We start from the raw sequence: 14,513 nt of genomic DNA on the forward strand, positions 1-14,513 counted from the left end.
GTGCTATAGTTTAACAATGCTGCAAGTTTTTAACTTATTTTATCTCTACAGTTTAGATTTTGAAGAATGTGCTCACAAATTGCTGAAAATGGAGTTCCCTGAGAGCCAAACAGTAAGTTAATATTTTTTTCTTCTATTAGGAAATAATATTGGTTATAAAAATGTTTAAGACAGTTAATATAGGCTTTATGAATTGAAATAACTCAGTATTGAATATTCATTTTTTAATGTAGCTATTCTAAAATTTTAAAATAACTTAAAACTTAGTTCTGGGGTGCCTCATAAATGCTACTCATTGCAGTGAATTAAATGGACTGCTCAAATGGGATGTGGGAAAAGGAGGAAGTCTCTGAACCACTGCACTTTACATGAATTTCTGAGTGGTTGCCTATAAATCAAATGGTGGCTTAAAATACAATAGGAAATTTGTTCCTTAATGAATTGCCTACTCCATCTTCTTAATGCACTAAAACATTCTTTTGTGGTAGAAATTGTAATGATCACCATACATGTTGTTACATTGTTTTAATTGGATATAGAAGAATCTGTCATTTTTTTTTTCATTCATTAATTCAACAAAATGTATTCAGCATATACTACATATCAGACTCTCTACAGGGTATCAGGGATTCAGTAATCCAGTACATATCAGCCCCCTCTTAGTCCAGGGGACTCATAATCTTATAACTTAGTATATACTTCACTGTTCAAAGTATTATAGAACCCTAATGACAAAAATAATAAAGACTGGATTGAGTAGATTGTCTTGGGTGTTTTTTATAGTTGCATTCTTATCTACATTGCTCCCTGCCCATCTACATTTTAAATCCTTGGAACCTGAGCCAAGACTTTTGGGGTTTTGTTTTTCACACCCTGGTTTACACATGGTAGACCCAGCACAGATGCCACAGTGAATAGATCAACTCTAGGCTGTTTCTATTTCTAAAAGATCTTGACTATCTGAGCTGTTACTATTAGGTGTAGGTGCTTTGTTTTAAGGCTTTAAATATGATCTGTTACGGGGATTGGCAGACTGTGGCCCAGCCCACTACCCATTTTTCTAATTAAAATTTTATTGGAGGGGTGCCTGGGTGGCTCAGTCGTTAAGCATCTGCCTTCGGCTCGGGTCATGATCCCGGGCTCCTGGGATCGAGCCCCGCATCGGGCTCCCCGCTCCATGGGAAGCCTGCTTCTCCCTCTCCCACTCCCCCTGCTTGTGTTCCCTCTCTCGCTGTGTCTCTCTTTGTCAAATTAATAAATAAAATCTTTAAAAATAAATAAATAAAAATTTAAAAAAATAAAATTTTATTGGAATACAGCCATGCCCATTGGTGGGTGTATTGTGTATAGCTGTTTTCACCTTATGGCAGCAGAATTGACTGGTTGCGACAGACATCTTATAGCCTCTAAAGCCTAAAATATTTACTATCTGGCCTTCGATTGAAAAAGTTTACCAGACTTTTTCTAGATTATGGATTTCTTCTTGAAATGCCATGGTATGTAATTTTGAGAAGAAATGAAAGTTCTTTTTTCCCTCTTAAAGTTTGTTTGCTGGTATATTAGAAACAGTGTACCTATTTGTACCCTGGGTGCACTTGATGTGTTCACTTTTGAAAGGAAATAAATTAGTGAATTAACCTTTAAAATTATAATTGAAACTGAAATTACTATATGATCTTGTCACATTATTTGAGGAGTATAATTAAGTCATTATAACTTTTATTAATATTAATTCAGAGGATAGTTGTTCTAGAACTAACCTCAACATATTTTGATAGTTGGAAGAATGTCTTAGTGCATCTATTTTCATGCACTCAAAAGACTCTCCTAAAATGGCTATAATATTTAATTAAAATGTTAAAATATTTAATTATTATAGGCCACAGGGAATAACTCTTATAATTGCATTTAGTCTAGGGAAGAAAGTGATTTGTTTTATAAGTAGCACTGGCTTTATTAGCAATGCTGTCAGCATATTACCATGTTATGTTGTTTAAAACCTGATTAACTGTTATGTTATTGTAAAATACAATGTTAGTAGAAAGAGTTGAAAATGCATTTTAATATATCAAATTAACACAATATGGCAGAACTCAGAAAAACCTCATTTTAACTTTTTAGTACTATATTAAATTTTGACAAAGTACATTTTTCCAGAACTTACACATTAATAAGCATTTTTTTTAATTGAGGTGATTTGTGACTAATCATAAAAAAATAATTTAGCAATGTAACGACATCTAGAAACAACTTAATATTGTGATTAAGTAAGGCTTTTTGAGTAGATTGTTTTATAAGTAGATTATTAACTTCCAGAACAGCGCAACCAATAGAACTTTCTGCAGTGATGAAAATATTTGTATTCCACGCGGTCTAATATAGTAGCCACTAGTCACATGTGGCTTTTGAGTACTGAAAATGTGGCTGGTATGACCAAAGAACAAAAATTTTAATTTTATGTAATGTTATTTAACTAATTAGCTAAGGGTTACCATGCTAGACAGCACAGTTCTAGAGTACCTGTTCTGTGCTTCTTTGGGACCCTTTTCCTCCCTCTTGCGCATAGATATATGCAGTAAATATAGATAGACCTAAGTTTTAAAAATATTTACAATATTTACTTAGGTTGCATCTCACATTGTTAAATATGACAAAATGTCAAAATTGCTAATTGAAAATATAAAGGTAAAATTAAATAGAAGTAAAAATGAACTGAAAGGGCATGTATTATATTTTATATAATAAATACATTTTTATATATTATGCATTATATTATATTTTCTGTTTATAGAACACAAATACATTACAGTTACTATATTTGGAAAAAATAATCTTAAACTTTTTGGTAAATGTTTTGTAGAAAAAGATATTTAGTCAGTTCTACAGCAGTGGTCAGAGAATGAATTTAGGCCTTTTTTCATTTTGTCTCTCCATTGATTTGTCCATGTTGCCTGATTTTCTTTTCTATGAAATTGATATAATCAATACATATTTCATTACAGTATTTTAAAATTATAAATCATTTGTGATGATAGTATTTCCTGGTCCTGGATTTACTCTTGCATTTATTAGTTCAACAGAATTTTATACAGGAGTTTTCAAGGCACATAAATAGCTGACTAGACAATATATTACTCCAGCAGTTATGGAATGATTTGATCTATTTGTATAGATTTATCAATAGATAGATGTATATGCGTAACATTTATTTTGAGGCTGGGAAATCCAGCCACAGAGGTGTTTTTTTCTTTGTTCTTGTAAAAATATTTTTTCTTTATTAACCAGAGTGTCATTTAAGTTAATGTTGTAGCTGTGCTTATTTATGCTTCTATGAAGACTCATGTTCTACCTTTTCCATACTAATTAAATATATTCCTTAATAATTGAGTTTAAAGGTGTATAACTGAATTGTTAGGTGGCGTATTGATGATCTATATTTTTAAAGATTTTGTGTAGAAACTTTTTAGAATACAGTCTATTCAGTCTCTTCATGGTGTATCTGTTTCATATAGTAGATTTTCTTGAAGTGGTTCATACTTAATATGAATTTAGAATTTTGTAATCTAATTAGCATGGATGACTATGGAAACTGTCAGCTAAGCTGAAGGCTTTAAAAAACTATAGGCTTGACATAGATTGAATTTTTTAATTTTGTCTTAATAACAAGCTCACAAAGCTTTGGAAGTTTTGTGTATTTAAAACCTTATTTAAAATTCAGGCTGTCTCTGTCTATGATAAATTATCATATAGCATGGATTCATTCTGTTCTGAATTATTAATGCAGTTTTTTTTCCAAATAGAAAGAACTCTGCAACATGATACTTGACTGTTGTGCCCAACAAAGGACATATGAGAAATTTTTTGGCTTATTAGCTGGGGTGAGTTCTAGCCTCATTTTTCTTGTTGGAATGTAATAGAATCACTAAGGGAATCCTTAACATGAATATTGTGAATTAATGTGTCTGCTTTGTGGTCTTGTCTAATACAATAGCAAATCTTTGCCAAAAGCTCGTTGCTCTTCCCTTCCTCAGGTTTCCCATCCTCTGTAGTTTCCTCCTTTCCTACTTCATTTTGTAGTGCCTTAACATTGCATGTGACTCTTCCAGAACTTTTTGAAATTCTGTATGCTTTGTAACAATTTCCCAAAGAGGACAATTAAATGTTGCCATTTCAAAATCTCAAAGCAGTTTCTGAAGTCAAGTACATGTTCAGGCAGCACAAATAGAGCATGAGCTAAAATAAGTTTTTAAATCTAAACTCTACCCACAGAGAAATATATTTACATAGTATGCAAATGTATGTGTCTATGATAAGCTACTTGTATAATTTTGTTTTAGCATATAAACCCCAGGTAAATAGGGATGATATATATTACCTTCTTTTTTAAGCATTCCATCATATAGCACAAAAAGATTGAGTGATATAATATATAAAATATTTACTAATTTTTGATTCAGTAAATTTAGAAGGATCTGATATGCTCATAATGGTATTGAGAGTCAATTTTTAGTGGTACTAACATTCAATTTTTTTTTATTTATTAGCGATTTTGCATGCTAAAAAAAGAATACATGGAATCCTTTGAAAGTATATTCAAAGAACAATATGATACCATCCATCGCTTGGAAACAAACAAATTGAGAAATGTTGCTAAGATGTTTGCTCACCTTTTATATACTGATTCACTTCCATGGAGTGTAAGTAGATGGGTTGATATTTATACTTCCTTCCTAATCCCGTTATTCTCGAATAGAGTATTAAGTATAATATAACCATACTTTTCCTATGTAGGAAATGTACTTTTAAAATGAAATGTATAGCAAACTTTTACTGTAATGGCTATCTTTGAGGTTATATTCATATAACATGGGATCGAGAAGCTAAGTAAATAACATGAGTATAAGAAATACCATCCTAGGTGATTTTAACAGTCCAAACATCACAGTCCTTTTTAATAGTGATGGCTAATGGTGTTTTCAGGGAAAATAGAGATTTTCATCTTCTCTAGGTGTGCACATGTGAATACACACTCATACCCACATACATCAATAGCTTGGTGGTCCATGCATTATGTAGTCAGTTCTTTAGAACAAGATAAGATATCCTTGATACACAGATGTATACTGGATTGGAATTTGAAATGCATTCACGAAGCTGGCATTTATTGTACAACTGCTGTTCATCCAACAACCATTCATTTAGTTACCAGCTATGTGCCCAGTCACTTGAGAGAGATACTGGGCATCCAAAGTGAATTATATATGATCTCTGCTTTCAAGAAGCATACCATATAAGAAATACAAAAGGTAAGATATGCCCATAGCGCCAATACGAAATAACAAGTGATACGTTATAAGAAAAGTGAAGTTGAAAGAAAGAAATTACATCCAAGAGGAAAGAAAGAAGAGGATCACATTGTAGAATACCACAACCTAATGGTAGAATGAGGCAGCAAAGTGACCTCATAAACATTAGATTGTTGTAATATTATAAGTACTAAGTATGTCTAGCTGCATTAATAGGCATTTTGTAAGCTGACCTAGGAGCCTGATTATAATAATATTTTTACTTCTTTTTCTCCCTCTGGGAATGAAACTGAAATCAAGGTTTTAACCAATTGAAGTAGATGGGTTCCTGGAACACAGAACTCATAAAGACTGGAGGTTACTTTTAGTTTTATTTGTCCTAAAACATCTCTCTATGGCTTCAGTTTTTAAGCCTCAATCTTAGTATTCAGAACAAGCTATCACTCTTCCTGTCTTTACCCTTATTGTATATGTAGTACACAAAACTATAGCCTAATGCTCTAAGTGGCATTTTGCCCCAAACCCTTATATATATCCACATTTTGATGAGTGAGTTTTAGGAGCTAGTAATCTTTGCTTCAGCATTATATACTCACAGTAGAATATATCTCTGCTATAAAAAGCACATTACTCAAGAAAGAATGAACTCTATTTCTGTAGTATCTTAGCATTACGAAAATTAGCATAGGGAGGTAGTCTTAAACTTTGCCAAGAAGTAATACTTATCAGGACAAAGAAAGATATTCACGGATAATTCTTTAGAGATGCTTAGAGTTTTAAATGTTGGTCATTTTGTCTTTTGAACAAAATAAAATTATCTTTTAATTTTAATTTTCAGGTTCTTGAATGTATAAAGCTAAGTGAAGAAACCACTACATCATCCAGTAGAATTTTTGTTAAAATATTTTTTCAAGAACTTTGTGAATATATGGGTCTTCCTAAACTTAATGCAAGATTAAAGGATGAGTAAGTTTATCATTATGCACTTTTTATTCTTACTGTCCTCAGGAATTTTCTTCCATTGTAGCAACATAAGTCCACACTTGGTTGTAAAAACAGTAGTTAAACCTCTAGGACTTTCTTCATCCACTAATTACAACTCTGAATCTCATGTTCTGTGGCGCAGGACAACATGCAGTTTTTAATGTTGGATTTTAGTTGCAGTAGAGAAAACACAGAATCAATGCCTCTTTTAATTTAGTTAGAACACACAAAATTCTTTTGTATGTTCACTGGAGTTTTCCAATAATGAGTACTACTTACAGTTTTATTTTCATTTTTAACCCTAATTTTGAACCTTAGAAAATTAATTAATCTTTGTTATCAATGGATAATTGTAAATATATTTAGATGACCCAGTCATGTAATTGTTCAAATTATTACACTGAATGAAAGTCTTGTTCCAGGACTATTGTGTAATCCCTATCTCAGCTTTCTTATTTCCTGTTTATTCAGATTACCCATTGCCACTCACATTGACTTCTACTGTATTCACACTGCTGAATCATCCTTTCAGATTTCTTAGTGACTACCTGCCAAGTCAAGTACTTTTTCTCAGTCCTCATGCCCCTGGACTTCCCAGCCTTATTTACACAGTTGACCACTTGCTCACTGTGGCTCCTCACTTTCTTCTCATTCTGCCTCACTCTTCATGATCTCTACTCTTCAGCCTACCTCTCCTCTTTGCCACAGTTTCCATTCTCTGGGCTAGTCCATCTGCTCCCTTTAGCTTCATAGACTAACTTATTGGTCCCTGTCTACTTCACCAGGTTTATCTCCTCCCTCTCCACAGCCTGCACCAACATTGCTCAACTCATTCATGCTTCCTTACCTCCATTTCCAGAGCTAGAAATCCCCTCTCTTGGTCTATCCAGCAAAACTCTTAATTATTCTCCTTATATGTCACCTTTTTCTATGAAACAGTTTGTCCTGACTCTGCTGGTTAGTCATTCAAATTGGTACTCAGAACAACATGTCCAAACCACCTTATATTGTTAATGTTTTTTGTTCCCCTTCCTAGAAATAATAATTATATGCAGGCTTCATCCATGATTTCACTCTTTTGTTGACTACTTTTCCCCATCCCCCAGTGCCATGCACAGTACTGTGTGTGCATGTATGTGTGTGTGTGTGTGTGTGTATATGTACATATATACACACACAACTTTATTATATACATTCACATACTACATATATATGCATGTGTGTATGATTTTATATAGTCTACAATATGTGTGATGTATAAAAAAGTTTTTAAAAACTTCTGTGGGTGCCTGGGTGGCTCGGTCAGTTAAGCATCCGACTCATGGTTTCCGTTCAGGTCATGATCTCAGGGTTGTGAGATCGAGCCTGGTGTTGAGCCTTACACTCCATGGGGAGTGTGCCTGAGATTCTCTCTCCCACTCTCCCTCAGGCCCCGCCCCCCACGCACACACATGCGCAAGCTCTCTCGCAAATAAATAAATAAATAAATCTTTTCTTAAAAAACCTCTGTTGTAACTTTAGTAAATTATGACTTGACCCTACTCATTTCATTTAGATAGCATGTAGTCTAATAAATGATATAAATCACTTACTTAATTGTATTTCATTTAGTAATTTAATAATACATAGAAAATCTGAAAAATGACTGCATACTGCCTTTTTATCTTTAAGCAATGTGTTCTCTTTTGTTCATATTTTTTCTTGTTTTAGAACCCTACAGCCATTTTTTGAAGGGTTATTACCCCGAGATAATCCAAGAAACACTCGGTTTGCCATCAACTTCTTTACTTCTATAGGTCTTGGAGGTTTAACGTAAGGATAATTTTCAGAATTTTATTTTCATCTTATAAAATTATCTCACAGTTGCCTTAGAAGCAGAAACTAACAGAGATTATATCTTTAATTAGGGATGAATTGCGTGAGCATCTCAAAAATACACCAAAGGTCATTGTGGCACAGAAACCAGATGTTGAGCCAAATAAATCCTCCCCCTCCTCTTCCTCTTCCGCATCCTCCTCTTCAGAGTCTGACTCCTCCGCCTCTGATTCGGACAGCAGTGACAGCAGTTCAGAGTCTTCCAGTGAAGAGAGCGATTCTTCATCCAGCAGTAGTCAGAGCTCTGCCTCAGGTATGGAAAGTCATTTATAATTGATTGGGCTCTTCTCTAACAAGTATATTGCTGGTGATGTTTACAGCAAGGGAACAAAATAATTTGATTGCTTAATTATTATAGATTCAGTTGTTTAAAAGCCACGATTAATAATATAAATGATCATCTATCACTGCTGGAGTCTGTAGTGAATTGCATCATTTATAATGCTGAGATCACCTATTGGCATCCCCTTCATAGAAATGAAGATGTTTCATTGGCAAATACTTATTTGAGTGATGACTGAAATACCGTTCATTCATAATGCCTATAATCCAGTTTATAGCTTTCCTGGTGTTTATATTTTAAAGAAATTTTAGTTTTTTACTTTAGTGAGGGTTTATGTTATTGACATGCGCCATGCATTCAGTGCGTACTTCCTAAGTGTAAATGTTCATGAAGAGAACACATCCATGTGCTAGCTACCCATAACCAGAGTTACCAGCTACTGCCACTCCTCCCATCCACTGCCTCAGGGCAGCTTCTGCTCTCATTTGTAATTACGTAATTCATTGTGCCTGCTTTTAACTTTATAACTATGTTTTATGAACTCCTTTATGTCTGGCTTATCTTTCACAATTACTTTTGTGAGATTCACTTGTAATACTGCATTTAGTTAGAGTTCATTCAATCTTATTGCTGTATAGTTTTCCACTATATGAATATGCTACAGTCTATTTAACATCCCTTTTACTCAGCAGCAATTTAGATTTATAAATAGTATTCCCGTGAATACTCTTATTCATACTTGGTAGATATATGTATATGTACATATGTGCATTTCAGTTGGGTGTGTACTTGGAGAATCACTGGGAATCACTGGGTTGTAGATTGTGTGCGTATTTAGCTTTAGTAGATAACTGCCAGTTTTGCAAGTGGTTATTTCAGTTTATACCCCCATCAGCCATGTTTGAGAGTTCCAGTAGCTCCCATCCTCACAGCCCTTCAGTTGGCTATCTTCTTCGTTTTAACCATTCTGGTAGATGTGTAATGGTATTGCATTGTGGTTTTAATTTGTATTTTCTTGATCACTAATGAAGTTGAGCACTGTTTTATATTCTTATTGGTCATTTGGGTATTTTTCCTTTTGTTAAGTGGCTATTCAAGTCTTTTGCTACCCCCCCCCTTTTTTTTGTTTTATGAAGTTGTCTCTTCTATAAATTTGTAGGAGTTCTTTAGGTTTTCTGGATATGTATCTTTTGTGACATGTATGTATTGCAAATAGCTAGTTCAATTCCATTCTGTCTCTCCAGGCCTGTGCAGCTGCCAGAGCTCTGTTGGTCTCTCTGTCCCTCAGCAGCAGCCCTGAATCAGCAGATGCTCACAGGGAGAAAGTGGCTGTAGAATGTCAGCTTACCTCTCTATGGTTCTGCCCTCCTTGAATCTTGGCCCTTATTCAACTTAAAGTTGCAGAAAGTACAGAAAATTCCCATATAGCCTTCACCCAACTTCTCCTAATGTTAGCATTGTACTAACCAGAGTTCAATTATCAAAGCCAGGAAATTAACATTGGAACAATGCATTAAACAAATTCTTGAATTTGAATTGAATTTCACCAGATTTTCCATTAATGTCATTTTTCTTATTCCAGGATCCTACTTGCATTGAACTGAGTTTCTTCTTAGTCCTCTGTATCCTGTGATAGTTCCTCTCAGGCTTTTCTTGGTTTTAATGGCTTTGATACTTTTGAAGTCCTCTGGTCACTTATTTTTTAGAATGTCCCTCAATACGGATATCTGTCTGATGTTTTTACATGATTAGAATGAGGTTATGCATTTTTGAACAGAATACCATAGAAATGTATTCTTAATGCATGTTATCTTGGAGTTCATAATATTAATATGTCTTATTGGTGACATTAACTTTGATCACTCAGTTAAGGTGGTATCTGCTCGATTTCTTCATGGAAACTCCTTTTTTCTTTAAATTAATGTCTTATATAAGGGAGATAATTTGATACTATGCAAATCTTCTCTTCCTCCTCTACCTTTCACCCTTTAATTTTAGCATCCATCTTTGGATCTTGTCTGCAATACTTAACTGCTGTGGTGTTTGCTGAACGTGGTTTTTCCATTTGCTTTTTTTTTTTCTGCATTTAGTAATTGAATTTCTTCTGCAAGAAGAAGTTGTCCCTCTCCCCCCTCCCCATTTATTTATTAACTGTATATTTTATCAGTGTGGACTCATGGATATTTATCTGAATTAGTTAAAATCCATTACTGTCATTTATTTTGTTGTTCAGGTTATTTCAGCTTTGGCAATTAAGAGCTCCTGCAAGTTGACCCCTCTGTTCTTTCAACATACCCCTCTCCTTTTTTTTTGAGCACTGCCTTTCTTTATAACATCTCAAGTTGTTCAAGATCTTTAGTGCCTTTAAGCAGAAGATTTTAAATTTTTATCTGGCATTTCTAGTAGTTTTCAGCAGGGGCACTGGTCTTCCACAGCTTTCTTCATCCTCCCCGGAAGTGGAAATACAGTAGTAAAGGATTTTTTCAAATGTGCCATTTTCTGAGAAGGTCTGTGGTATTTTCCCCAGGGTCAACTCTGTTTTCTTCCATCATAGTATCTTGGTCTGAATAAGAGATAGTCTAATTGTCCAAAACACATATCATTTCTTATTTTTTAATGCATATTTTAGTGGCAGGACAAAGTAGTTTGGAAGGTTGATCTTTATACTCTTGTTCTCTGGCTTGTTGCACTTAAAAGAGTATTAGATACTGTGTGACAGCCAGAATTATGGGACTCTCAGTATTTTATGTTATTAGAGCAAGATTGCATTTGCCCACAGGAAGTCTAATTCTTGAATTAAAATATATAACATTGTTCGTTTAGTATTCACCTCTTTTAATTCTAAAGAATTTGTTATTTCATGGTATCTGTTTTGAGAACAGATGATAACACAGCATGAATTGCTGCAATAAGGAATCTTGCCGATTCAGAATTAATTTGCCTCATCATACAATTTCAGTAGAGAGCTTTCAGTTTTATTAGTAAAATATTAAGTAGCATAAAAACAGTATGAACTGCTCCCAAATTAGAAAATTGTAAAGCAAACACCAGAGAGTGGGGAGGTTGCATATTATGGTAGGGCTCAGGGTTTTGTGTCAGCGACACAAGAAAAAGAGTGGTGTAGAGTAGGGTCAGAGAGACGCTGATTTAGCACACAGCCAGATGGTTTCTGCTTGGGTAGCTGCAGCTCAGCTGAGAACCAGAGAAATAAATCCTTAGTGGCAAACCAATGGACTGTGCCAAGGGTAGACATTTGGCAGAAGAAATACAGGTTGGTACAGTGAGATTTAGGTGGAGATAGGACGAAGGTAGGCAGTTTTCTACCATATTTTCTTCTTTCTGTATATGTATGAATTTGACAGAACTTTTGGTCATCTTAGCAACTTTGACTTACGTACCCAAAAGAAAAACACAAATATAAAGTGATTAAACTTGTTTTATAGCTTAAAATTTCACTGTGATTAAGATTTATATTTGTGATTATATCAGTGAGATTGAATTGTTCTAGGCCATTTCAGAAGAGTTTTCTCAGAAATCAAGCCTTCATAGCTCTCATAAAGCATATGATTATATGTCTTAACAAGCTTCACTTCCTGGTGCAGATACTGTTTCTCTGATAGCACTGGAGAGCAGAACTATTGTGGGTTTTTTTTAAGATTTTTTTATTTATTCACTTGAGACACAGAGATACAGAGAGAGAGAGAGAGCATGAGCAGGAAGAGAGGGAGAAGAAGAAGCAGGCTCCCTGCTGAGCAAGGAGCCCGATACAGGGCTCAATCCCAGGACCCTGGGATCATGACCTGAGCCAAAGGCAGACACTTAACCATCTGAGCCACCCAGGCGCCCCAGAACTGTTGTTTTTATAGAAAGAGGTTTTTATTTGAAGAATGTATATTTGTGCTATTAAACAAACTCATGCACCCCACTCCCCCACCTTTAGGGAGTGATGTTGCTGGCATGTGTGATCACTATTTTTTAGAAGTGGAAATGTTAGTCACTTTATAAAAAACTTTACATTTGCTATAGTTTATTTAAAGTTTCTGTTTACTGCTTTGAGTTTAAAGATCAAAACAGTACTTTGGTAACTAATGGTGATATGATGTATATTCTTAAAAATTACTCATAAAATATTCTGTCATCAGACTTTCCATTCAGTCAGTTTAGTTTTGCATCCAGTTTGTCTGAATTAATAAACCTACAATGGATCAATAAATGTAATTGTTAAATTATGAAATTAAAGATTAAAATAAAAGCTAACTACTTCATTTTACACCTGCAGCTACTGATAGAAGAAAGAAGGGACAAGGGAACACCAGAAGTAAAGAAGTAGATAAATTGATCAGGAAACAACAAACCCATGATAGGAAACAAGAAGAAAGAAGGCCAGAGCAAAGACATCAAGAAACATGGACTGAAAGAGAAAGAAGGTCAGAAAAACATAAAGATAAAAATTCAAGGGATCCACATTGGAGAAATCCCATAACAAAATACACTTCAGACAGAGGTGTTCCTTCTGAACGAAATAGTTACAGTAGAATCATGAATGACAGAGACCAAGAAGCACACACAGATTTGGAAAATAAGCATGGTGATCCCAAAAAGAAGAGAGGAGAGAGAAGAAATTCTTTTTCTGAAAATGAGCACAGACACCGAAATAAGGACAGTGAAAATGTTATAAGAAAAGAAAGATCAAAGTCAAGAGAGAAGAATAGAAAACATTCAGGTTCTAGAAGTGATGAAGATAGGTATCAGAATGGTGCCGAAAGGCGATGGGAAAAATCTAGCAGATACTCTAAACAATCCAGAGAATCAAAGAAACATCAGGACCAGCGAAGAGAAAAGTCTCCAACAAAGCAAAAAAAATGATTCTACAAAATTACAGAAACTGAACATGCCTTATATTCAGTTGAAACAAATTATTTTTTACATTAACGAACTTTATAGAGAATTCTTGTATAAAGTAATGGTTTGTATTTGTACATTTAAAATTTTTTTCTTTTTAACATGTTTTATAATTGATACATCTCAAGGCCCTCCACATAAAATTATTTGAAAAGTTTCACGGGAGAGGGATGTAATTCTTGCTTATATTTTGTTAATAAAATGATCAAATGCTCATTGAATCAGTGATTTTTTTCATTGACAAAATTTTTTTTCCTGATAATGTTTCCAACTGTTTATAGAACTATTATAATGAATTATTAGTGGCTTTTTTTTTTTAATAACTAGAGACCAAAATAGATGAACCATTTCAATGTAATATTTTTGCTTTGTTAATGAGATGCTATGAATCTTTTTTAGAAGTCACCCTTTTTATAAAATAAGAATTATTTCAAGTTTCATATTACATCTTGAACAAAATAGGTATGTGTAATTTTTTTAACAAGTGTTTTGATGAAGCTAAGGGTATGTTAGTCTTTTAAACAGATACAAAGCTATATTATTTAGAATTAGGACTTCTCTCATCTCTCATAACATTTCTTCTCTCTGGACTGCTAGATTAACGTTTAATTGAAATTCTTTGTGATTAGTGCTTTTTCTCAGCCTTGAAGTTATATCATTGTTGGTAAGTTAATGTGTATTTAACTTTTAATTTAGATTAATAGGTCATTGGAAAACATACAGTCATGAGAAATGTGAACAGCCTGTGAAATAATTCCAATTTTTATAAGAATTTTAAAGGTTTCCATCCACTGTAACTCTTACCAATTAATATGTGACCATATTATTTATTACTTTTGAAATAAAATATTGCCTCTGAAATTTTAGATTTGCTGACATTTAACCCTACTTACCAAATAGACTGCTTGTGCTTACTCACTTTTAAAGTACTTAAAGTCCATTTTAGCTGATGTCTGGTTTCAAGAATAATGGGACCACCGTCTTTAATGTTTGACTTTCAGGCATTTTCTGATTCAAAATGTTTTCTATTTTTGTTCAAAAACTTGAATATAAATAACAATAAAGTCCATATAAATAAATAAATATCCTCTCCTCCTATCCTCCTGCCCCTGCAAAAAAACAACAAAGAAGTATTAATTGAATATGGCAGCCTGGAAAAATTC

At 33.9% G+C, this 14,513-nt stretch overlaps 1 protein-coding gene across 2 annotated transcripts in view; it reads left to right on the plus strand.

Moving 5' to 3' along the window:
* Positions 1–13,571, plus strand: part of CWC22 (CWC22 spliceosome associated protein) — a 62,370-nt gene extending 48,799 nt beyond the window's left edge. For both annotated transcript variants that reach the window (XM_081814042.1, XM_081814043.1), the window contains exons 14-20: positions 52–112; positions 3,801–3,878; positions 4,545–4,697; positions 6,145–6,272; positions 8,001–8,102; positions 8,198–8,418; positions 12,728–13,571. In XM_081814042.1, the coding sequence (XP_081670168.1) occupies positions 52–112; positions 3,801–3,878; positions 4,545–4,697; positions 6,145–6,272; positions 8,001–8,102; positions 8,198–8,418; positions 12,728–13,314 (1,330 nt within the window). In that variant the 3' untranslated portion in view covers positions 13,315–13,571. The remainder of the gene's footprint in view (positions 1–51; positions 113–3,800; positions 3,879–4,544; positions 4,698–6,144; positions 6,273–8,000; positions 8,103–8,197; positions 8,419–12,727) is intronic.
* The last annotated feature ends 942 nt before the right edge of the window (positions 13,572–14,513 follow it).

The sequence above is a fragment of the Leptonychotes weddellii genome, chromosome 3, assembly GCF_054177405.1.
Source record: "Leptonychotes weddellii isolate Sample4059 chromosome 3, ASM5417740v2, whole genome shotgun sequence".
NCBI classification, from domain to species: Eukaryota; Metazoa; Chordata; class Mammalia; order Carnivora; family Phocidae; genus Leptonychotes; species Leptonychotes weddellii.